Source organism: Capsicum annuum, chromosome 11 (genome assembly GCF_002878395.1).
Source record: "Capsicum annuum cultivar UCD-10X-F1 chromosome 11, UCD10Xv1.1, whole genome shotgun sequence".
NCBI lineage: Eukaryota > Viridiplantae > Streptophyta > Magnoliopsida > Solanales > Solanaceae > Capsicum > Capsicum annuum.
The window spans coordinates 12798695-12824052 of NC_061121.1; the positions used below are offsets into that span (position 1 = coordinate 12798695).

Below are 25358 nucleotides of genomic sequence, written 5' to 3' on the forward strand. Positions count from 1 at the left end.
ACCGATGAACCCGAGACAGAAATTGCAATAGCACAAACCCAAATCAAATTGCGAAGCAACGAGAAAACCATACCGAAATTCGCATACCCATCACAGTTTCAACCGTTTTCCGATGAACTTCACCGGAATCGAACTGAAATAGATCAAAATTGGTCAATTTTGTCTGATTATGGGGTCGAGCCGATGCTGTTTTGGTCGGAAACCAGGGCTAGTGATGTTTTCTGATGGCTTTGACCATATTTGTAACGGCTTTGGCGCATTTCCGGCGAGATTGTTGCTGAAACAGTAACCGCCACTCTCTTCTCCCTTAATTTCAATTGCGGATCTCTCCCTCTCTCGTCGTCTCTCACTGTGTGGCTATGTATATCGTGTGCGTGTATGAGTATTTCTTGCCAGTGATTTTGTGTATGATATTGGCAAGAAGAAAAGGGACGAATCCTGTTAATTGTGAGTGCGTGATTATGTATGTTTTGTCGTGGATGAGAAGATGGATAAAATGAGTATTTATGTGTTTGCTGTGAGTCCTTATTGTGTACAAAAAATGGTGTGTGTTCTCCCTCTTTTTTCTTTTGTATCCCTGAGAGAGAGAGGGTATGTAGGGGTAGGGTAAGGTGTTGGGTGGTGATGTGTTATCAAAAATTGATAGGAGGAGTTTATTGATTTGTTATTTTTGTCTTTTTGTAAAAAGATTATCATACGAACGAGGGTACATGGTAGAATAAGGTAAATAGGCAAACAATATCTTTTGGAGGGACAAAATTACGTGTCTACAACATGCCCCCTTTGAATGTAAACACAAAGTATTTTTAGACAAAGAAGTAGACAATGAGACCAAATTTTGACCCGACCATTTTTCAAAGAAAGAAACAGAAGGAAGAAGGGCAACCGGGTCTTTGATATCTTACTTACCTAAGTTATGAGAGAGTCCAATCACAGGTATCTCAAATGGTTGGCAAGAGAGGAATTATACCGAGTTGGAGAGTCGAGTGAGGCCCTATTGAGGTTCCGGTCCGCGGCTCTGTCATTATATCAAAAATGAAAAATTACAAGAGTTAAAAAGATAAATAAAATTACAAAAGTCCTATCTATGCAACTTCTTTTGAACTCTTGACTTGAGTTTCATCACCCTATTCTTCAGGCGGGCTCCTAACTTGCAATTTATTCAACTTGTTGCTTGCCTTTTAATTTCCACACCCTATTCTCGAAGCGGGTTCCTGACTTGCTATTTCATCAACTTGTTCCTATGCTTTTCAATTTCTATACCCTGTGCTCTAGGCGGGTTCCTGACTTGCTATTTTATCAAATTGTTGCTATGCTTTCAATTTCTTCACCCTGTTCTGCAAGCGGGCTCCTGACTTGCTATTTCATCAACTTGTTGCTATGCTTTTAATTTCTTCACCCTGTTCTGCAGGCGGGCTCCTGACTTGCTATTTCATCAACTTGTTTCTATGCTTTCAATTTTATTTTCACCCTGTTCTGTAGGCGGGCTCCTGACTTGCTATTTTTCAATCTGTTTAACTTTCAATTTCTTCACCTTGTTGCTTGGTTTTCCATTTATTCGGCCAGTGCTTCGGGCATGCTCCTGAAATCACATCAAAACTGAAAAAAAAAAAAAAATTATCTCAAACAAAGGGAATGACTCGACTATAAGGTACGTCTTATAGGAATCAAAAGGAGATGACTCGACTAAAATGTACGTCTTATAGGAATCAATAGGAAAGACTCGACTAAAAGGTACGTCTTATAGGATTCAAGGGAAATGAATCGACTAAAAGGTACGTTTTATAGGAATCAAAGGAATGACTCGACTGAAAGACACGTCTTATAGGAATCACTAGGGATGACTCGACTAAAAGGTATGTCTTATAGGAATCAAAGGGGATGACTCGACTAAAAGGTATGTCTTATAGGAATCAAAGGGGATGACTCGACTAAAAGGTATGTCTTATAGGAATCAAAGGGGATAACTCGATTAAAAGGTACGTCTTATAGGAATCAAAGGGGATGACTCGACTAAAAGGTACGTCTTATAGGAATCAATAGAAAAGATTCGACTAAAAGGTATGTCTTATAGGAATCAAAGGGGATGACTCGACTAAAAGGTACGTCTTCTAGGAGTCAAGGCGAATGACTCGACTAAAAAGTACGTCTTCTAGGAATCAAGACTTAAGTTAGGAAGTGCATTACCTAAGAAGCAAAATTTGAATTACCCAATCAAGGAAGTGTGTTTCCTTATCAATGTTGTTTGAAATATCAAAACAATTAAGTGTGTCTCCTTACCAAAGCTGCTTGAATTACCAAAACAAGAAAGTGCGTCTCCTAGAGATCTTGAATTATTAGTTTTACCATGGTTTTGATTACCAAACCTGTGCAGCAACCTTGCCTCTTGCATTTGTTGAGGTGAGAAATTACGGCCTTTGATGTTTAGGCTCTGAAATCCTTGATCTGAATGTAGCATGTATTCCTATTACATACAAAGAAAACTTGTGAGTTTAAAAACATGGTGGCTAGTTTGTGGCTTTGGCTTTTGAGGCAATTGCTCCTGCCCCCTTCACATTTAGCTTTGCTTCCAACCATTAGCATATGTTATTGACTTGCTGTATCATTGACTCAAACTCAGCTTATTAAGAGTGACTCTGAAACAAACACAATATTTCTGCTTTGTCGTGTTTCTCAAATAAACCTTTTGAACCTTGATATTTCCATGAGTTCCCCGACTTCTCTGTTGACAAAACTTCATGCATGCCTTTTTTGGGGCTCACAATCATGTCTCTTTCATGTGCTAGCTTTTGTCTTGCTTTGTGCAATTAAAGAAGCTGGTAGCCAGTTTTGAAATTTTTTCTCACTTGTTTGAAACGGACTTGACTCAAAGACAAAAAATAAAAAAAAAGAATGACAATTTTTATTTTGATAACTGACTCAAGAAAGATAAAATTAAAATAAAGAGAAGAAAGAAAAGACAATGAATGACCCCTTTTAAAACAAAGAAACGAAAAATTCATCTAAAAATGACAGTCAACACTAATGATTATGCCATGCATTTTGGATTAAGCAGCTTGATCTTTTTATCCAAACTTTTTACCCATTGTTGTTGAGTGAATGGCCTTGAAACTGAGTTGCTTTCTTAGGTCAATTGCATTTAAGACCCCATTCGGCTAGTGGCGCCTTGAGGGGTTTTCGCCAACAAGCTTCTTTCATTTTCTCTCGGCTCACTATCGCCTTATGGTGCCCGTGAGGGTTTTCACCAATAAGACTCTCTCATTTTTATTTCTCTCAACTTGCCATCGCTTTATGGTGCCCGTAAGGGTTTTCACCAATAAGACTCTCTCATTTTTATTTTTCTCTTGATTCCCTATACCGAGGAAGACAAATAGTTCCCAAATGCATCATCATATCCCTTGCATGCTCCGCCTTAACATCCTCAAAGATTGATCTTAAGGTCTTTCTTTGGTTGTAACTTGGCTTTTGGATAAGGTTAGAAAGAAAGGATGACATGGGGCCCAAATGACACTTGAAGTGGGGTAGGACTTACAACTTTTGGAATCGAATCAAACAATAAGGATTAACTCATGACCTAGTTTCTTTTGACTGGGTGACTCTAAATTGTTTATTTGGTTGGACCGAGCCCTTAGTAGGGCAGCCTACATATCTCACCCCCGAGAGAGGAGAATCAGGTCATGCATAGTTCTGGTAGCTTGTTTTTTTTTTTCACTTGATTCGAAGTTTTTTTTCCTTTTGTTGACTCTTTTCTCTTTGGGACTTTTCTGACTTTATTTTTCTCGACGCTCTTCTTTTTCTCCTTTTGGACACATTTTTCTCTTCTTTTTTTTTTGAAACTTTTTTGACTCTATTGTTTTGCTCGACACCTTTTCTTTTGAGCTTTGTTGACTCTATATGATTCCAAAAGAGGGGTATGAAATAAAATAGGACTAAAGCTCAAATGGGTAAACAAAGGATGACACGATGTTTGGATAGTAGAATAAAAGGCCTTCGTCATATCAATCCTTAAAAATGCAAGTACAGATCATGCAATATGAAAATGAAAGATGAAGATCATTTGTGGTACTTTAACAACACTATCTTCAACTGAGCATGTATGTTACTTCTTTTTCTACACTTGTCAAACATACAACTTCATTTTCGTTGTACATTCCTCATGCTGAAGGACTCATGACTTCGTGGAGCTGATTTTCTTCCTGTTCCTTTTGACATAGGATCACACATTCACTACTTGACCTAATTGAGATATGTCTTTCAATTGATGACCAAGTTATTCTCACGATTTTCAAAATAATAGCCTTAATTTTCAAAGAAGGTTTCAACTTGATCACCAAATGCCCCAGTACTCTATCTATTTTCTCAGATGCTCTTTTTTTCAAACTTTAAACCTCTGATTCAATGTTCATCCTTAAACTGGATGTTAAGATCTAGCTGTAAATTTCACTAGCATATCATATCCCTAGATTCAACATAAAATGTACTATGTAAAAAAAATAAACAAACAACATATATTTAAAACACAAAGAAAAAGGGGACACTCCATTTAATAAAAATGAAAGATAGAAGGGTTTGAACATAAACGACAAAGGGAAAAAACAAGATAGATCCCGAATTACAACCCTGAAATAATTCAAAAAATAGAAAAGAAGACAAAACAAACTACCAGACCTCTTTCTAGTAGGGAGATAGGTGCATTCTCAATTGCTCAGCCTGACAACTTAGCCGCTGGTTTGCATATCAGCATGACTAGAGCTTCCCTCACTATCAATGTTCTGCACCATAATTGATCCATCATGAATCATCTTTTCAATTTCTCTTTTTAAATCTCGACAATCTTTAATACTATGACCCTGAGCCTCAGAATGATACACACATCGTGCGTTAGGATCAAAACTTCTTAAACGTCGATTAAGGATGTGCCTAAGGAGAGGAGTGATCATTCCTTTCCAGTACCAATCTCTGAAATAAACTGGCATATGACTCTCTAATTGGTGTGAAGCTATATCTCGACTTCTGCCTTATTTCATTGTCTGACTTAGATAGAAAATCTGGCTTAGAAGGGGTTTGGTATGTTTGTGGAGTTAGAGAATGACTCTGGCGCATTGGGGTATGCCATTGTGGGTAAGATGAGGGTTGAACATATGGTTGTGTATTATACACTAGATATAGATGTGGAGGAACAGAGTATAATGGATTTTGGGAGTGATTATGTGAAGCCTGGGCATAAACTTGAGCTTGAGCCTGAGATCGACAACAACGTGGTATTCTTGACCTTTCTTGCTGTCCAACTATAATTGCAGGTGTATCTTCCTCATTCTTTTTCTCCCCAACACTTCCTGAACCCTTTTGAATTACTTGAGTAGTCGCTTTTAATGTTGCAAAACTCACAATGCGACCAGTCTTAATTCCCTCTTCTATCATCTCCCCCATTTTAAGGACCTCAATGAACGGCTTGCCTAATGCAGGTAACAAGTGTTGATAATATATTTTGTCCTGCGCTTGAATAAACACCTCCACTAATTTGCTTTCTTTCATTGGCGGTTTTACTCTAGCAGCTTGTTCGCGCCATCTAATCGTATACTCCCTGAAACTCTCAGTATTCTTCTTTTTAATACTAGTTAGGGATTTTTCATCAGGGATAAACTCCACATTGTATTAAAATTGTTGCACAAATTCGTTAGCTAGGTCATCCCAACTAATCCATTTGTCAATGTATTGGTCAACAAATCATTGTGAATCTAGACCTGAAAGACTCTCACCGAAATATGCCATGAGTAATTCTTCCTTCCCTCCAATGCCCCTTAGCTGGTTGCAATAGCGTCTCAAATGTGCTACAGGATCGCCATGTCCATCATACTTCTCAAACTTCGGCATTTTAAAACCAAGAGGAAGATGTACACCAGGAAACATGCACAGATCTTTATATGAGACACTTTTGTACCCCCCAAGTCCTTGCAAGTTTTTCATAGTCAGTTCCAAACTTCTCAATTTTCTGGCTATTTCCTCTTGTTCTTCTATCATAACAGGCTTCTCAGTGTTAGGAGGAAATTCAGGCGGTTGAGGACAATCGTAAGGACCAGTCGACTTAAATGTAGGCATGAGAGCATAATGCTGATCACTAAAAATATTCAATGCAGGCTCTCTTGTAGAGTAGGAAGGCACAAATTATGGATGAACATCAAAAGTAGGAGGTGGGGGTGGCGCCGCAAAAGCATGAACAGCAGCTGGAGCCGAGTATGTGGTAGTCTTGGATTGGGGAGTGAGGAAATGAACGTTGGAAGTGGTTGGATATTGTTGCCCCGGAGTCGATCCTGATGCATGTTGTGGCATATCAACAAAAATGGGAAATTATGCATGTGACACGGGAGGCAATCTAGAAAGATATTCCAGATTATCAGTGGGAACTGGAGGAGGCGGCAACCCATTAGCCCAAGCTTGATGCATTTCTATTATTTGCCGCCTTAATTTCTGAATCTCTTCATTATCTCCTACATTCTCATTCCCCGAACTCCCTATCTGATTAGTTATAACTAACTCGGTATCCTTGTTGGCCATAACTTCCTCTGTGACTTGGAGCAATATGGAGGACCAGCCAAAATGTCACAAACCAACCACCTTAAACTAACTGGACAAGAGATAGCAAATGCGTTAAGAGTTTCAATGATTTTTCAAAACCTCTTTTTTTTTTTTTGAAAAAAAATCACCGAACCCTAGAAGGGCTCCTACGTATCTCACCCCGAAAGGGGAGAATCAGGTGTGCGTAGTTCGTGAAGTCTTGCCAAAATGGCCAATTAAACTCTTTTTTCATTATTTTCCTTAAAATTTTAAGAAGAAAAGAAAATAACAATTTGTCAAAAGAATTGACGAAAATCTTTTTGCATTTTTTACTTTTAAAATACCTATACAAAACGAAACCTATCATTACCAAAGAAAAATCTTTTGGGATTTTCAATTTTGAATTTCATATGAAAATGAAATTTGAAACTATTAAAGGAAAATCTTTTTGTAGTTTTCTCTTGAAGATGTATATGAAATACCTACTCTAAATAAAGAGTGAAGAAAATCTTTTTTTGAATTTTTTGGAATAAGATCAACCAAAATAAAACCTACGACTATTAAGGATTTTTTTTTGTATTTTTATTTTCAAGACATGTATGAAACACCTACTCTAGATGAAAAGTGAAGAAATTTTTTTTTTGGATTTTTTAAATAAGATCCCCGAACCTATAATAGGCTGCCTACGTATCTCACTCCCGAGAGAGGAGAATCAGGGGTATGTAGTTCGTCCATATTGGACAAATAAAGATTAACTAACAGACTGACCCTAACTTAAGAGACACAACCAAAGACCGATGAATAAAAGAAAATTAAAAAAATTGGGTTTTTAAATTGACACCAACAACTATGAAAGAAAAATCTTTTTTTGAAATTTTTGAATTATGAATGCGTGTTAAAGGAATAAAAAGATTTTTTTTTTATATTTTTTTTTATATTTTCATTATATGAAATGTACAAAACTTCTACCATTATTTTTTTATTATATATATATATATATATATATATATATTTGCATTTTCCTTTATAAAACCTCCTATTGTAAAAAAAATCTTTTTTTTGAATTGTGAAAAACAAAAGCCATAAAGAACTATAAAAACTACAAAACTCTTTTTCGGACTAATTTTTTTTTCACACTTTACTTTCTAACACATGCTTTACCCCACATCATTCTGTCAAATGACCACGTTATCATCAAAGATGCAACATTTAGCACGTAGGAATGCTTTAGAGGTAAGTCTCCTACAAAGGATCAAGTGGACCCGCTAGGTCTCAATATGATGCACATAAACATGACCTAAAGGCTGACCTATGCTGGGGTTCACTAACAAGGCCGTTCGGGGGAGCATATGGTCGATAGTGGCTGCTTAGCTTTCCACCTACTCCATACATCCAACGACTCCCTCCCTAAAATGAAGGTGACTCAACTAAAGTTCGTGTCCACGACGTGCACTCCGAGACTTGTTGCGGACAGAATGACTCGGGTTATGCACATGATGTCAGATATAAAAGCGGTAAATACATAGGATAAATATTGTAAACAAAGAGCACGAAAACGCACAAAAGTGAAGACACAAACAAAAATCACAAACAATGCTTATACACTTGTAATGCCAAACAAAGCCGATACGACTCCAAAAAAAAGCTCAAATTCTGAAATAGTTCCCCAGCAGAGTCGCCAGAGCTGTCACACCCCATTTTTTTTAACTCCAAAATGATATGTTTTAAGGGTCGAAAGGGTTTTAATTAATAAAGTGACAAAAGATGAAAATTTATTTCGAAAAAAGATTATTTTTACATTCAAAACTCAGAGTCGCCACTTGGCATAATTCGGTGTGCCAGGTCACCTTTGGAAAATCCTTTTCAAAACGATTTTGACTCTTTTAAACTGATCCGTGAATAGAGATTCCGGTTAAGGAATTCTGTTGACCTAGGGGAAGGTGTTAGGCACCCCTCGATCCCGTGGTTCGACCACGGTCGCTTGGTGAAGCATATCAGCTAATTTTGACGCTACGATTATATAAACCACACAAAAGCATGCAAAACAATCAATCAACAAACAAAACAATCCAAAATTTAGTGTCCAGTCCAATTATACAGTCTAAAATAAAAAATGCAAAAATATAAACCTACGCTAACCTACACTAGTCCTAAACTATGCTCCAATGTTTTACCTGATGCCTCGGGCCTTCATCTCGATCATCTTTCGCCAACATAGTACGTCGGAACATTTCTCGGTGAATAAATACAAATACCTCGGGGCATTCCCCGGCCAAATGAATACACTTTTCAAATGCGGAAAATAAGACATTCAACAAATATTTCAAGCATTCCAATAATCCTCCCATTCTAAATTTTCCTACCTGGCCTAATGTTTATTTGCCCGCTCGACAACATATCACATTCAACATCAATCATGAATCAAAATACCATAATATTCGCTTTTTACCAATTTTTGATCCCCGTACCGATTCATTCTCAACCAATGATTAACACAACATCCAACACTTTTCAAATCACTTTTCAAAATCCAAAACCAACATCCAACACATACACCCAAGGAAGATTCAAACTAAGCACACGAGTCATCCACAATAACAATCAATATTTTTGCTCAAAGTATTCAAAACCACACCATAAAATCACAACATTAACCAAAATTCGAGAAAATGAAAGAGCAAAGTTAAGAGATGGACCTTCAAAGAATCGATTTCATAGATAATATAGAATTAAAGGAACCCAAATCCGAGACCTCGAATAGGAAAACCTCAACAGCTATGAAATCCAAACTTGATATTGAAGAACTGAGACACGAAACGGAATTCAACAAATGGGTTATGACAAATCGAAGCCTAAATCCCCGAGTCAACAACGACTATCGATGAACCCGAGACAGAAATTGCAACAACACAAACCCAAAGCAAATTGCGAAGCAGCAAGAAAACTGTACCGAAACTCTCATACCCATCACAGTTTTAACTATTTTCCGATGAACTTCACCAGAATCGAACTGAAATAGATCAAAATTGGTCAATTTTGTCTGATTATGGGGTCGAGCAGGTGCTGTTTTGGTTGAAAACCGGGGCTAGTGATGTTTTCTGATGGCTTTGACCAAATTTATAATGGCTTTGGCACATTTTCGGTGAGATATTCGTTGAAACAGTAACTGCCACTCTCTTCTCCCTCAATTTCAATCGTGGATCTCTCCCTCTCTCGCCGTCTCTCATTGTATGGCTATGCGTATCGTGTGCGTGTATGAGTGTTTCTTGCCAGTGATTTTGTGTATGGTATTGGCAAGAAGAAAAGGGACAAATCCCATCAATTGTGAGTGCGTGATTATGTATGTTTTGCCGTGGATGAGAGGATGGATAAAATGAGTATTTGTGTGTTTGATGTGAGTCCTTATTATGTGCAAAAAATGGTGTGTGTTGTCCCCCTTTTTTCTTGTGTATCCCATAAGAGAGGGAGGGTATGCAGGTGTAGGGTAAGGTGTGGGGGTGGTGATGTGTTGTCCAAAATTGATAAGAGGAGGTTGTTGGTTTGTTATTTTTGTCTTTTTGCAAAGGGATTATCATACGGACGAGGGTACATGGTAGAATAAGGTAAATAGGCAAAAAATATCTTTTGGAGGGACAAAATTACGTATCTACACCTGGTGCAATAGATGGGTGATTTATTGCAACTATTATTTTACTGTTTTGCATGTTAGATTTATTGTTATTCCTTTTTAACAATGCATTAATCAACTATAATATTATTTTTTGTGTTCCTATTAATTTAGATAATATGACTCCCAAAAAAATAGAAACCGAATCAAGTCCAAGTAAAGGAACAAGTGAAGCAGCTAGGCTACATCCACCACTCTATGAGCTTTCTTTACAAGCGTTTCTCAATGAGGAGCAGAATATAATGAACACGGGAAGGAGGAATATTTCAAAAGAGATGATCCAAATGCTAATAGCCCTTCCACCGAAGAGTTGGTCAAAACCTTCAGCATTGATCATTATTCTGTGAGAATGCAGTGGGATAGTGCCACAGATTTAACAGGTGATTTCGCGATTAAGTCAACCATGGGAAAATCTTTAACGCCTTCAGAAAAATAATTCGAGAATAAAAATTGGATACTTATTTCAAGGACAGCTATTTTGAGAAATATCTTGATTTGCCTGAGGACAACAATGTTCGTTTCCAAATGAAAATGGTATATAAACTTCTCAGTGTAGGTTTATGTATGAAAATAAAGATAAGATAGATGAGGTGTGGATAAATTACTGTGGCATGCCTGTTTGTTTTGGTTGTAAGGAGTTTGCCATAGTTACTGGACTAAAATGTTATCCTCCTTCTCCTTCTCATGTTATACCTATTCTAGCCTAAAAAAAGCACCCCACACACCCAAAAAAGGTAAAGTCAAGTCGTGTAATCATGATGACTTGGTGTCCATTGTTGGTCCAAGCTTCAAAAATAAAAATTTGATAGAAGCGTTGAAAGATAAAAGAATTTCAAAGAAGCACAAGCAGTCATTGTGCTTGGTTTGGTGTGTACATAATATTCTTTGGGCGAGAGACGTTAACAACAATATAAGTGTTGGTTTAATAAAGCTCTCCTAGGATCTTGAGGCATTCAACAACTATCTTTGGGGTTATGAAAGCTTCAAAATAACTGTCAAATATTTGTTGACTCAGTTAGCGCCAAAGACAGTCAACTTATATGGCTTTCCATGGGCTTTCATGGTAAATGTTTCTTTCTTTTATTATGATATCATTCATTTTTTTCACTCAATAATGGTTTTGATTTATTGGCATTATTTTATAGGCTTGGGCTTTGAAGCCATTCCTTATTAGAGACAACAAGTGAACTACCAGGAAGAAGTTTCCTGTCCAAGAATCTTGAGATGGTTGCCGGCCAAAACTGATAAAAATACAAAATTTTTTGATCTCTTCAACTCCCCGAAGGATGTAGTAAGTATAATTGTAATTAAGTTTTTATTTTAATTAATAATTTTTTAAATGATCTAATCATCCTTTAATATATGTAATGATTTATGTTAGATTGTGCATCTGTTGCTAGTTTTGATAAATCAAGAGTTGAAGATGCCATTTTTACTTACTTTACGGTCTGTGCAAACTTTATCGGACCTTAAGGTCATTGACAGAATAAAAATAGAATTGTTTGGAGCAACAACCATTACAAGAAAACTAATTTTAGAGGGTGGACTTAATATTGTTGATGATCTTAGTGGTGATGGAGCTGTTAGTGGTGGTAGTGGTGATGCTGTTGGTGATAATGATGCTCCTCTTACGGTATTTAAAATAAACCATTATGATTATGATCATACTGGTTATACAGATTTTGCCTCTCCTAGCGAATGTTCTGGATGTAAATGTCAAGACTGCAAGGCGAAACATGATGTAGTGATTAATACTATTAATGCATTAACTGCTTCTGTAAAGGAATTGACATCTAAGAGGGGTGTCATTCCATCAAAGAGAATTTTATATCCATCCACTCCATTAGAGATTAAGGCTAAGAGGAGAAGAAAACTAATTTTCAAGGCATTATCAAGCATCCAATAAAGCAAATTGCAACTCCTTTGTCTGTGTTTTTTATTGAGCAATGTACAATGGTCAAAGAAAAGTAGAACGAGCTGGAAAAAAATGAATATATATATGTCTTTTTCAACTAAAAACAGACACATATCTGTTTCAACAGATAACACATCTGCTGAAAATTATCAAACAGATATTCATCTGTTGCAATAGTTGACTAACTTGTTGCATCAGATAAAGTATCGGTTGCAACATATGTCTCGTCTGTTTTAGCAAATCAAATCGCTCTTTGTACCACTTTAATTTATACCAACAGATGACTCATCTGCTGCAACAGATGAGTCATTTGTTGCAATAGATGGTTCATCCATTGGAAATTATCATACAAGTCTTTCTCAAGTAGAAATTTATCCCAACAGTTGATTCATCTGTTCCAACAGAAATATAATCTGTTTAGGATAATTTAAAACAGGAGAAAGACCTGTTTAATTTGCTAGAACAGATGAGTTATCCTTTTCTGTTTTATTGTATCTCCGTGATTAGCATTGACCAATTTTGGCTTTCCAGGTGGATGTATGTAAGACCCCATAAAATTTCTAAGCTTAATTCATCCTTTTAGGCTTGCCAAGGGGTCTCAGACTTAGAAAATTCTAGCTAAGTTCCCAGACTTAGTTTTTTTTGGGCCTTCGAAAGTTGGTAATCTCATTTTGCGACCTTCATGTCCCTTAATGTTCTATATTTTTGTTGATTCATGATGAGAGAGGTCGATAGGTATTTTCGAGCAAGTTTTAGATTTTTTGGAACTCGTTTAGACCACGTTTGGTGTCCCAAAATAGTGGACCAATGTGATCTTGGCACGCCGCGTCGCCTATCACGTTGGTTAACATTGTTGCGGGTTGCCAGAGTCAAAACTACTGAAGCTTAGTACGATCATGGCGTGACGCGTCGGGTATTGTGTGGATGCTATCGACGCACCGCGTCGCCAATCGCATCGATACCCAGTTTTCAGTCATTAAATGTTCGCGTCTTTAAGGGTAAAAGGGTCAATTTTCCACCCCCTATATAAGCTTATAACATGAGATTCAGCTAGGTTTTCACCAAAATATAGTCACATTTCTGATATAGAGGATTGGTATGAGCACTGCTAACACTGACCTGAGACTTAGAGCCTGGTTCCCTATCCCTATTGTCGTTTTTGAATTTGGGTACTGGGGCACTGGCTGAAGAAGGTACTGGGGCTGAAGGCCTCTGATGAAACTTAGGACGGTTACCACCTTCTGACTTTGGTTGATTGAAGTTAAAATTACCCGTTCTAGCTCTTTTGTCTCCTCTCTCCCTCTCCTTAATATTTTGCTTCTCTATCTGTTGAGCATGGACCATCAACCTAGATAAGTCCATCTCACTAATCAACATTGCGTTCCTATACTCCTTGACCATACTATCAGATATGCCAGACACAAACTTACTCATCTTGGACCTATTGTCAGCTACCACATGAGGAGCATACCTAGCTAACTGAGTGAACTTGAGAGAATAATCCCTCATACTCATACTGCCTTGCCTTAAATTAATAAATTCTAGCACCTTGGCCTCTCTTAACTCTAATGGAAAGAATCTATCTAGAAAAGCCGTGGTAAATTCTTCCTATTCTATAGACCCTGCATCAACACCTCTATTAATTTTCCACTACTTAAACCAAGTATGGGCTACATCCTGCAATTGATATGCAGCTAACTCAGTATTCTGACTAGATGTCACCCCATAGCATCCATTACCTTTTGAACCATATCTAAGAATTCCTGTGGGTCCTCTTCAGACTTGGACCCCGTGAAAGAAGGAGGATTCATCTGCGTAAAGTCTCGAATTTTTGTTGCAGCAGTATTGGCCACTGGATTGATCGGAACAGCAGCTGGCCGTTCATTCTGTGCTGCTATAGAGTTCGCTAGAGTAGTGAACACAACCCTAAATTTTGCGTGAGAGACAAACTCATCCAGAGGATCTTCCTGGATGGGCTGTGGGGCTGGCTGAGTTCCTGTTCTTCTTCCGTTCTTCTTGGGAGGCATGTTCTGCAAATAGAAGAAGGAAACAGATTAGACTGAGGGTTTAACTTGAGCTCATGCTCACTTGCATGACATGAATACTGAAAGAAGGGAAACTTTTCCTATACGCCTTGTAGCCTCTCATCCATAAGTGTGAACAAGACTCTACTCGATGCGGCTTTCAGACTTTCTAGGACACTTTAAAACCTTAGGCTCTGATACCAAGTTTGTAATGACCCGAGACTACCCCCTAGTCGTTACACGGTGCTTATAGTCCTGAGGGACCACAACCTAACCCATGAGTTAGTACCTGCTATGAGCACTGGATAATATAATCATGAATGCGGAAGAATAACTGAAATGCCATAAGGTTTTAATATCTTAATTCAAACTGAAATATAAATCTAGGAAAGACATTTGTCTGAATCTGAGAAAATACTGATAAACTGAATAACTAACTGACTGTAGTGTCTGAAAAGCCTCTAAGGTTGACTGACTGAGAGTTGATGGGACAGGTCTCCAACTAACTCTACTAACTACTGAAATAAAGATATAAAGTAAAGTAATATGTCCTCGGATGATGAGGACTCACTACTGCTACTGTGCTGCTGATAATCTGAGAATCTAGGTGCGATTCGGGAACTGAGCGTCAACACCTATGATATGAGGAATCATAGCGCAAAAGAAAAATATGCGATCAGTACATTGAATGTACTGGTATGCTAAATGAGGTAGGCTAACATGCAAGGTTTCATAAAGAGGAGTAATGATCTATCTGAGTATACGTGTAAAGCATAGAATACTGGACAGAGAACATAAAATCTATAGATACTGAACATGCATGAAAGTCTGTAAAATATTGAAAATGTATGACCCGACATATAACATGGATTGAATAAAATCTATAATCTGAAGTACTAAAAAATATACTGATATCTGTATGCCTTGATCACACAATACAAAGACTGAATAACTAAACTGGGACTGTAACTGAGACTGTATCTGAGACTGTGGATTTGACCGACATTCTCTAATCTGAGCCAATCGGGGTCCAACCTGTAACCCCAGTTGGAAGGGTATTAATACCGTGCCATGGGTACTAACGCTGACTGTGTGGATCCACTAAACTGATATAATATCCAAAGGACTAAGGGTGTCAAGCCTGAACTGACGGGTGACCCCTGCGAGATAGTCAAGCCTAATCTGATGGGTGCCTACTCATATCCTATGCTGGCTATGTAGTTCTGGAGTATAGGGACTGCTACTAACGACTTTGCCTATTTGACGGGAAAGTCGCCATCCCTACACTCGCTCGGTGCTGAGTCCTACTCCCAACTGAATGACACTGAGATACTAGACTGTTTTGAGTTTAATGACTGATATCTGACTATTCTGATAATGCTCATAGTATAATCTGAACACTATTCTATAATGTACTGAGACTAGACTGATAAAACAGCTATGGTTTTCAGGTATTCAATACCCCCAGGACTCAAAAGAAATAATAGTAAAATAGCATCAAGCTTAGAGGACATAGTATGAAAATCTTTATCAAATATTAGTTCTTATAGGCATTTTATCAAACACTTGGTGTTCATAGTTTAAGCCACTCATGAAAAAATAGCATAAAATTTAAATAATAGCATGATTTCAATACCAATGACACTTAATCATGAGTTAATTCGAAGAATGACATATTGAGACATGTGGAAATTTATATCAACGATAATCTCATTAAAACAAAGCATAAAATCAATATTCATGGAAGTTCATGGAGACTCGTGGTTTAAAATCACAATTAAATATCATGAATCTTGAAAAAATGATAACTTTATAATTAAAATCGGATACTTGGACTCCATGGGTGAAAAATACTCATGGATGAACATTTAACATACCTTAATGGATAAATTTCTTGGTGAGTTCTTGAGCTTGTTCTTGATTCTCTTAAAACTAGGGTTTTGCCATTAGGGAGAGAATGTTTTAATTTCTTGAGAAGAGTGAGTAAATGATGGCATAATAGTTCATTTAGGGCTTTAATCCAGTGTTTAGGCTGATTGGAATAAGGAAAAAAAACCTAAAAGCCCTTGAAAATTAAATCTCAGAATTAACTGAAAATTCTCTATTTTCACCCTTGGCGCGACACGGCGCTATCACGCCGTGTCACTAGAATCGGACGACTGAGAAATGAGGGCTCAACATGACGTGGTGGTATCGCGTAGGGTCACTGGACATTGACAATTCTAAACTAGGCGACGCGCCATAATTGCGGACCCTCACTGAAAAATGACAATTACTATTTACACTGGCTCTGCGATGCGCTAAGTGTCAAAATAACGGTGTTTAACGACTGAAACTTAAAATTGTCATAACTTCTTACCCGATTATCGAATTTAGGCGAATTTTATATCGTTGGAAAGATAATTCAATTTTCTAAGCAATAACAGGCTCTAAACTGAAGAATAATGAGTGTTTCAAAAATTTTATAAGTGAATACTCATGTATAGGAACTTAGAATATGCTAGAAAAATACGGGGTGTTACAATAGGTCCCTCCTTACTCAATCTTTCATTCAACTACACTCTATTATTTATTGGTATTACACCTTGCACCACTTTCTAGTCCCGAACTCAGGTAACTTTTTTTCTTGCCAATTTATAGTATACGTTGTATTGCATTCGGATATTCTTTTCTTTACTTTTGTTTTTACATTTTTTGTCAATTCATATGTATTCTAGCTATGACTGATCCAGTGTGGGATGTTGATTTTCTGCAAGACACCGTGAATGAACTTCGGATGCAGGTTCATGACCTGCAATGAGAACTAGGAGCAGTTAGAGCAAGGATGCTCCATGAGATCCGCAGGCGGAGGAGGGCCTTGCTGCTACCTGTTGAAGATTGGCCGGCTGACAATAGTAGTAGTAGTAGTAGTAATAATAATAATAATAATAATAATAATAATAATAATAATAATAATAATAATGATAATAATAATAATAATAATAATAATAATAATAATAAGATTATTTTTTTCTTTTAGTTTATGCATATGTATTTTTATTTGTTTTTGTTTAATAAAAGAATTATGTTTGATCAACTTTGACGTTTTAATTCATATTTAATTTTTATTGTGTCTATTATCTTCTCAACAAACATGTCGACGATTGGACGCAAGGAATAATTTTGAATCCAGTAGCAATAGCAAGAGTTGAAACATATTGGTTATCTGTTGGGTTTATGGCAGGGGCGGATTTGTGTTGTTCCAAACAGATTACTCATATGTTGCAACAGATAAGCAGTTTGATGCAACAAATAATCAGTCTGATGCAATAGATAACTAGTCTGTTGCACGACTTTGACATTTTAATTCATACTCTCTCCATCTCAAATTACCCGACCCAAATTGAGATGACACATTGATTAAGAAAAATAATTAATAACATGTCTAGTTTACCATAATACCCCTATTAAATGATTTTTACATATAAATTTGAATAAAAAGTAATTAATGCAAAGGGTAAAACATGGAATTTTTTTTGTCTCTTCTTGATTAATGAAAAAAGATAAGTAAAATGAGAAATCAAATTAGGAAATTTGGGACAGATAATTTGAGACGCAGGGAGTATTTAATTTTCATTCTGTCTATTATCTTCTAAACAAACATGTTGACGATTGGATGTAAGGAATAATTTTGAACACAGTAGCAATAACAAGAGTTGAAACATATTGGTTATCTGTTGGGTTTGTGGCAGGGGTTGATTTGTGTTATTCTAAACAGATTAATCATCTGTTGCAACAGATTACTCATATATTACAATAGATAAGCAGTCTGATGCAATAAATAATCAGCCTGATGCAACAGATAACTAGTCTGTTGCAACAGATAACTAGTCTATTGCAACAGATAAATCTTCTGCTGCAACAGATTACTCATCTGTTCGATTTATGTTACAGGCACTATAGAAGCATAAACATGAATCCAACATATTCGTCTTCCGCTGCAACAGTTACTCATCTGATGCACCAGATGAGTGATCTATTTAAATTGTGGGCACTATGTTGGATTCATGATCGGGTTCTATCCATTATTGAAAAAAACAGCAGTAACTGAGTACCCAGATGACAAATTCGAATAAAAATCATAATTTTACTTACCAAAGTCACCTATGAAGTAATGTCAAAGTGGAAAGTGATATAGGAAACAAAATTTGACCTAACAACAACAGTAGCGGTAACAACAACAATAACAACAATGTTCGACAAAAACAAGATGAAGATGATAATGTAGTAGAAGATGATATAATGAAGTAGAAGATGATGAATAAAGCAGCAGCAATAATAAACAACAATAATCCTGAAGAGAGAGAAAACAACAACGGATGAGAAGAGAGAGAAATGCGCCTTTTCCCCCCTCTGTTTCATGTTATATTAACTAACATTTGGATCAAAGTGTAAATTAAAAAACTTATGGGTTATTTTCAAACTTCCTCAACTTTCTTAATCCGTAATAAAGTAATTGTTACCTCCACTCAATTATTAAAACTTGTGTCACCTACACCTCATTTTAAAACTCTTTTATCCCCGCAGCCCAAACCACCAAGTCTCATACTATTCATTTTAGTTGGAAAATTAATAGTTTTCTTAATAAAACATGTCAACAAAGAATATAAAAGAATTAAGACTCATATTATCCATTTTAGCAGGAAATTAATAGTTTTCTTAATAAAACATATCAAAACTAAAAATTAAAAAAAGGATCAAGTCTCATACTATTCATTTTAGTAGGAAAACCAATAATTTTCTTAATAATACATGTCAAAACAAAGAATAAAAAAGAATTAAGACTCATATTATCCATTTTAGCAGGAAATTAATAGTTTTCTTAATAAAACATTTCAAAACAAAGAATAAAAAAAAAAGGAAGCAAGTCTCATGCTATCCATTTTTGCAGAAAAATTAATAGTTTTCTCAATATAAAATGTCAAGTCAAAGAATGTACGAATCAAGTACTTAAATAATATTTCATTTATTATCTAACCCTATATTTCTTTTCCATCCAAATTTTCTATATTTGTGGCTTTATGCACAGTGTATATATATAGCCATAGATGAGTATTCATTTTCCACACTTGAATATTCATATTCAAAATATTTTCTTGCAAATCTTTTTAATCACAAACAAATGGGTAAAATTTCATCAACTTTGTGCTTGTTTCTTCTCCTTGTTTTTGTGGCAGGTGCATTTTTTATTCTTGCAATTTTCTAAAAATGAATTAGTTACAAAATTATTGTTAATTCTGATGCTAAATAGTTCATAATTAACATCATTTTTTGATAATTTATTGCTAATCAGTCATTACATATGATTAAAGATCAATCCTTTTTATGTTTCGCGATAATATTTGTACCTAAAATAAATTTAAAAGATCGAAATGGCTATAACTTGACTAACATTTAACACTATCATTTAGTCTCTCATACCTGTTACGATGTTATTTACTTGAACAGGCAGCAGTGGGGCTCGCGACACAGCGGGTAGTATCAATGCAAATGTGATAGTACCAAATGACCAATGCTTAACAAATCTAGGCGTATGCAGTGATAAACTTTGTGACGCACAGTGCTGTGCGAAGAACTGTTTTGATAATTTCAAGGACGAAAATCCATCTGGTACTTGTGAGACACTCCCTGGCTCTGCATTGAAACTTTGCAATTGTCACCATGATTGTTAGAAAGTAAAAAAAATAGTGGATCCAAAGTATTAATTTGATGCTTTGTTAGGATGGGATGATATGTCTATGAATACTTGTTTAAAGTTCATTGCTATGGGAAAGACTATTGCTTAATTCATCTTTTTTTTTTTGTGTGTGTGTTATATATGTTATTTTATTTATAGCTTCTTTAAGTTCCGTGATAGCAGAGGAGCTTGCCCTCCTAGGCAGTGGCAGATGTAGAGTAGAAGGTGTGGGTTTCCGAGAACTCACACCTGCTACCGTAAGGCTTAAAATTACGTAGAAAAATTGTCAAAAGTTATAAATATTAATAGGTGGAAACCCATAACTAAATCAAGGGATAACTTAGTGGTAGGAAAGGAGCTCTTGGGAATATACAAGTTTGAAATTCTGAATCCGCCTCTGCTCCTAGGCACACAATACTAAGTAATTCAAGCCTCCAGCTACATTGGAAAATGCAAGAAACTTTGTATTGGATATAGATAGCTCATGCTTCTTTTTCGATCAAATCTTGATTTCATTTTGCTTTTTCTGATTGTTGTACCCAAACAATAATATTACAGAGGGAAATGCACCTAACATCAAATATTTCAAGGTGGTACGTTCTGCTCTCTCTTGACCCCTACTCTAATTAAAAGACTGAAGGCCTCTATTGAAGAAAGATTGTCAAACTACGATCGAGAGTATTGCCTTTTGAAGCCATCCTTTTGCAGCTAGGAAACATTGTTGTTATGGGTCTGAATTTTTTGTGTCGTTTCCGTCGCCGTGTTTTGATATTTAATTTGCATACGAAGCCCTTCGAATGGAGCAATTCACAATAGGGAATACTTTTCTTTTAGTGGGACCTATGCAATATAAATCTAAAGGGAAAAAACATCATTTCCATCTCATACTATACAAGAAAAGTCTAAGCCACACCTAAATTATATAAGTGACCTATTACACACCTTAACTATATAAAAGTGATATTATTACCTCCCCGCGACCCTCATTCTAAGGCGCGTGTATTACACTTATTTTAGGCGCGTCCAAACTATTAAATAACAAAAGTAAACGGCTAAAAACATTAAAGGAAAAGGCATCGTTTCCACCCCAAACTATAGTCGAAAAGTCGAATCCACACCTAAACTATTTAAGTGACCTATTACACACCTTAACTATAAAAAAGTGATACTTTTTACTGACGTGGTGCTGACGTGACAACGCGTGTAAAACACCACACCACATGCAAGTGGTGGTAGCCTGATAGGGTGTAAATAGTTTCACTTTTTTATAGTTTAGATGTGTAATAGGTCACTAGTATAGTTTAGGTGTGGCTTCGACTTTTCGGGTATAGTTTGGGATGAAAACGATGCTTTTGTCCTAAATCTAAATTAGTTGAGCCATTATGTCAAATACTAAATCATCCATTAAATAAAAAAAGTGAGATCATCAAAAAGTCTGAGTTTATGAACTCTTAATGATAATGAGTAGCTTGTATGGATAGACTGTTAAAGTTATATGGAGAAAAGACATAAAATCACTTCTAAATTTGTTCGACTTTTGTCAAAAAGATATTTAAACTTTGCAGACGACCTATTACCCACTGAACAATTTAAAAGTGAAATAAATATCCTATTTTTCAGTCAATATCAGTTGCAAGAAAAGAAGTGGATTCACGCACCAATAACTATTTTCCACGTGTCAATTCATTTAATTTTACTTTTTTATTATTTTTTCTTACTTTATTTGTTAACCTTTTTTTTTTTTTTTTTTTTTTTTTCTATTTTTCTTTCCCTCTCCTTCATGAACTCCCATTACTCTCTACACTTCACCATTGATAAATGTTACAGCTTTGACCACCTCCTTACTAGCTCCTCTTATTTTATTTTATTTTGTCTCTTCTAAATAATCCTAATCTTTTTATTATTAATTATTTTATTTTATTTTTTTTAGATAGAAAACTAAGATAGAGTGGGTTGAGTGATATGATTAAGCTTGAAATTTTTTTCTTTCGAACGTTGTTTTAGTTATCTCCGTCATCACAATTACTGCTAAAACATCATTGGATTCAAATTAAAATTTAAAAATAAAATAGAATTATGTTGAATCAAATTTTTATTAAAATTAAATCTTGTATTTTTCTTAACCAAAAAATCATAATTTCATAACAAAATCAAAAGAAAAATAGTAAATATATAGTAATGGAACAGATATAAACTTAAGGTGAAAGAACTTGAAAAACGAGGAGAAAAAAATAAAAGGAAAAAGACAAGTAAAAGGATAGAAAAATGAAAGAAAATGGTGAGGAGTTAGAAAATGGTGAGGAGTTGGATGAAGAAGATAAAGAGAAAAAAATTAAAATAAATAAAATAATTAAAAAATATTTCTAATTAAATAAATCTTGATTTTTTAATAAGCAAAATATAATTTTACTTGTTTCACGCTCTATTTGGAGAGTGAAATACACTCTCCACGTCATGTGGGATTAAAAGGTGTATTTATGATGGGTTTTATAAGTTTTGTGGGGTATAAGGTCGCTCACAAAGTTTAAATGTCTTTTTGCAAAAGTAGGACAAATTCAGGGGTGATTTTATGTTTATTTTTTCAAGTTATATGAGCATCATTCTCATGTATACGTAGATTAATTTAATTTGATATATTCCCGCTGCCAATTTGTCACTTTTCTTTGAAAACTACGTAAAAAAGGCCATACATAATTATTGACAATTAAAAATAGGAAAAATGTTCTGTTTCCATCCTGAACTATACACGAAATTGCTGAAACATACCCGGAATTTAGGAGGGTCCTATTACCCCCCTAGACGAATTAAAATCGTATTTTTGGCAACCTTAGTGCCTATGTGGGACATCAGTGAATCAACACACTGAAGGTCCACGTAGACACACGTATGTGCCACGTATAGGGGCGGCTCGACCATAAAGCCACTAAAGCAATGGATTGAGGCCCTAACTTTTTGGAGGCCCTATTTTTTTTAAAATATTTTTACTAACTGACAACAGGATGCATGTATAGCGCACATAATGCACATAAGATGCACGTAAGTCGCACAAGATGCATATACGTCGCCTGAGATGCACGTGTGCCACATGAGATATATATCTGATGCACAAAAGCTAATTTTATTGAATATACTTGAAACTTCAGATTAAAATTTTGCTTCAGGCCACCAAATTCGTTGAGACGATCCTGGCCACGTAGGCACTAAGGTTGTCAAAAATACAGTTTTAATTAGTCCAAGGGTAATAGGACCCTCCAAAAGTTCGGGTGTGTTTTAGCAATTTCGTGTATAGTTTAGGATGAAAACAGTGCATTTTCTCTTAAAAATATTTAAAAAATAAAAGAAAAAATTACAATCAAAGATAAATTTATTTGAATCTCGAAATTCGAAACGTGAAACATAAATTGAAATGAAAGAAGTAGAATTTACACCTATTTTGAGAAATGCTGACTCTTGAATAAGAGAAAGATTACAGTTTGATATAGAATTTCTCAATCTAAGGGCAACCGGATGCATAAAATATCTTGTGTTAACAAAGTTCGTGGAAGAGGCCAGTGTGACATAAATAGAGCTACCCTAATACAATTTTGTAGGGTTGTGAGATGTTCGTAACACGCATCGGAAGTCATACTATTCATTTTAGTAGGAAAATCAATAGCTTTCTTAATAGGAAAAATTACACAGACTATAATTACAATAAATAGCAACACTTCTTTAAAATTGTAACTTATAGCAAAAGTAGTAATATTTTACCCACTTCATAGTAATAGAAGAATATGTATTTTTCAGTTGTGCATATGTATTTATGAGTAATACATATATATTTGCATATGTATTTATATAGCAACATTTTACTTAAATACAAATACAATTTGTTATTTTTCGTAATTATGAAACTGTTGCTATAAAAGTTATAATTAAAGCTAGAGTGTTGCTATTTCTGAAATTTAAACATGTCAAAACAAAGACTAAAAAGAATTAAGACTCATATTATCCATTTTAGCAGGAAATTTATAGTTTTCTTAATAAAACATTTCAAAACAAAGAATTGAAAAAGGAATCAAGTCTCATACTATTCATTTTAGTAGGAAAATTAATAGTTTTCTTAATAAAACATATAATAAAAAAATCAAGTCTCATGCTATCCATTTTTCCAGAAAAAATAATAGTTTTCTCAATATAAAATTTCAAGTCAAAGAATGTACAAATCAGTACTTAAAACAATATTTCATTTATTATCTAACCTTATAAATATTTCTTTTCCATCCAAATTTTCAATTTTTGTGGCTTTATGCACAGTATATATAGCCATGGATGAGTACTCAATTTCTACACTTCAATATTCATATTCAAAATATTTTCTTGCATATTTTTTTTAATCACAAACAAATGGCTAAACTTTCATCAACTTTGTGCTTGTTCCTCCTCCTTGTTTTTGTAGCAGGTACATTTTTTATTCTTGCAATTTTCTAAAAAATGAATTAGTTACGAAATTATTGTTAATCTGTTGTTAAATAGTTCATAATTAACATCATTTTTTGATAATTTATTTCTAATCAGTCATTACATATGATTAACGATCAATTTTTTTTTTTTTTTAATATGTTTAGCGATAATATTTTACCTAGAAGAAATTTAAGAGATCGAAATGGTTACAACTTAACAAACATTTAAAACTATCATTTAGTCTCATACGTATGAAATGTCACTGGTTATGTTACGTTGTTGTTTATTTGAACAGGTAGCAGTGGGGCTCGCGACACAGCGGGTAGTATCAATGCAAATGAGATAGTACCAAATGACCAATGCTTAACAAATTTGGGCGTATGCAGTGACAAGCTTTGTGGCGAACAGTGCTGTGAGAAGAACTGTTTCGATAATTTCAAGGAGAAAAATCCATCTGGTGCTTGTGAGACCATCCCTGGCTCTGCATTGAGAGTTTGCAATTGTCACCATGATTGTTAGAAGACAAATATAAAAATAGTGGATCCAAAGTTTTAATTTGATGTTTTATTAGGATATATGTCTATGTATACTTGTTTAAAGCTCAATGATATGGAAAAGACTGTTGCTAAATTTATCTTTTTTTTTTTTGTGTGTATTATATATGGTATTTTGTTTATGAGAAAATTTGGCTATTAAGCCTTTTTAAGTTTGTATTTAGCAAAATGTTCAACCCTCCTTAAGTTTTTAATTAACAAAATGACCTATTTTTATTTTATCTTTTGTCGGACAGATAATAGATCTGTCGGATTGATTGTCGGACAGATAATAGATCTGTCTTAAAAATGGGTCATTTCACTAGATAAAAAAATTTATTGTCCATTTAATTAAATAATAGAATTAAAAGGTCTATTTAACAAAGAATCCCTGTTTGTAGTTTTTTTAAGTAGTGCGCAGAAGACGGGCTTGTCCTCTTAGGCGTGCAATTAACACTAAGTAATCCAAACCATCAACTACATTGAAAAATATAAGAAATTTTGA

General features: G+C 35.1%; 2 protein-coding genes across 2 annotated transcripts; both read left to right on the plus strand.

The window, feature by feature from the left end:
• Nucleotides 1-19291: 19291 nt before the first annotated feature.
• LOC107847312 (defensin-like protein 183) lies at nt 19292-19968 on the plus strand. Its single transcript, XM_016691499.2, has 2 exons — nt 19292-19377; nt 19649-19968. Exons 1-2 carry the CDS (start codon nt 19323-19325, stop codon nt 19870-19872), a joined length of 279 nt encoding a protein of 92 aa, XP_016546985.1. The 5' UTR covers nt 19292-19322; the 3' UTR covers nt 19873-19968.
• Nucleotides 19969-24224: 4256 nt separating this feature from the next.
• Nucleotides 24225-24954, plus strand: LOC107847280 (defensin-like protein 183). The gene is made up of 2 exons (XM_016691470.2): nt 24225-24318; nt 24616-24954. Exons 1-2 carry the CDS (start codon nt 24264-24266, stop codon nt 24837-24839), a joined length of 279 nt encoding a protein of 92 aa, XP_016546956.1. The 5' UTR covers nt 24225-24263; the 3' UTR covers nt 24840-24954.
• Nucleotides 24955-25358: the final 404 nt, after the last annotated feature.

Bases quoted from the DNA above. Each gene is read 5' to 3' on its own strand.
- LOC107847312 (XM_016691499.2), top strand. From the start codon at position 19,323: ATGGGTAAAATTTCATCAACTTTGTGCTTGTTTCTTCTCCTTGTTTTT. The intron at 19,378-19,648 runs GTGCATTTTTTA...TTACTTGAACAG, and splicing joins TCTCCTTGTTTTTGTGGCAG to GCAGCAGTGGGGCTCGCGAC.
- LOC107847280 (XM_016691470.2), top strand. From the start codon at position 24,264: ATGGCTAAACTTTCATCAACTTTGTGCTTGTTCCTCCTCCTTGTTTTT. The intron at 24,319-24,615 runs GTACATTTTTTA...TTATTTGAACAG, and splicing joins CCTCCTTGTTTTTGTAGCAG to GTAGCAGTGGGGCTCGCGAC.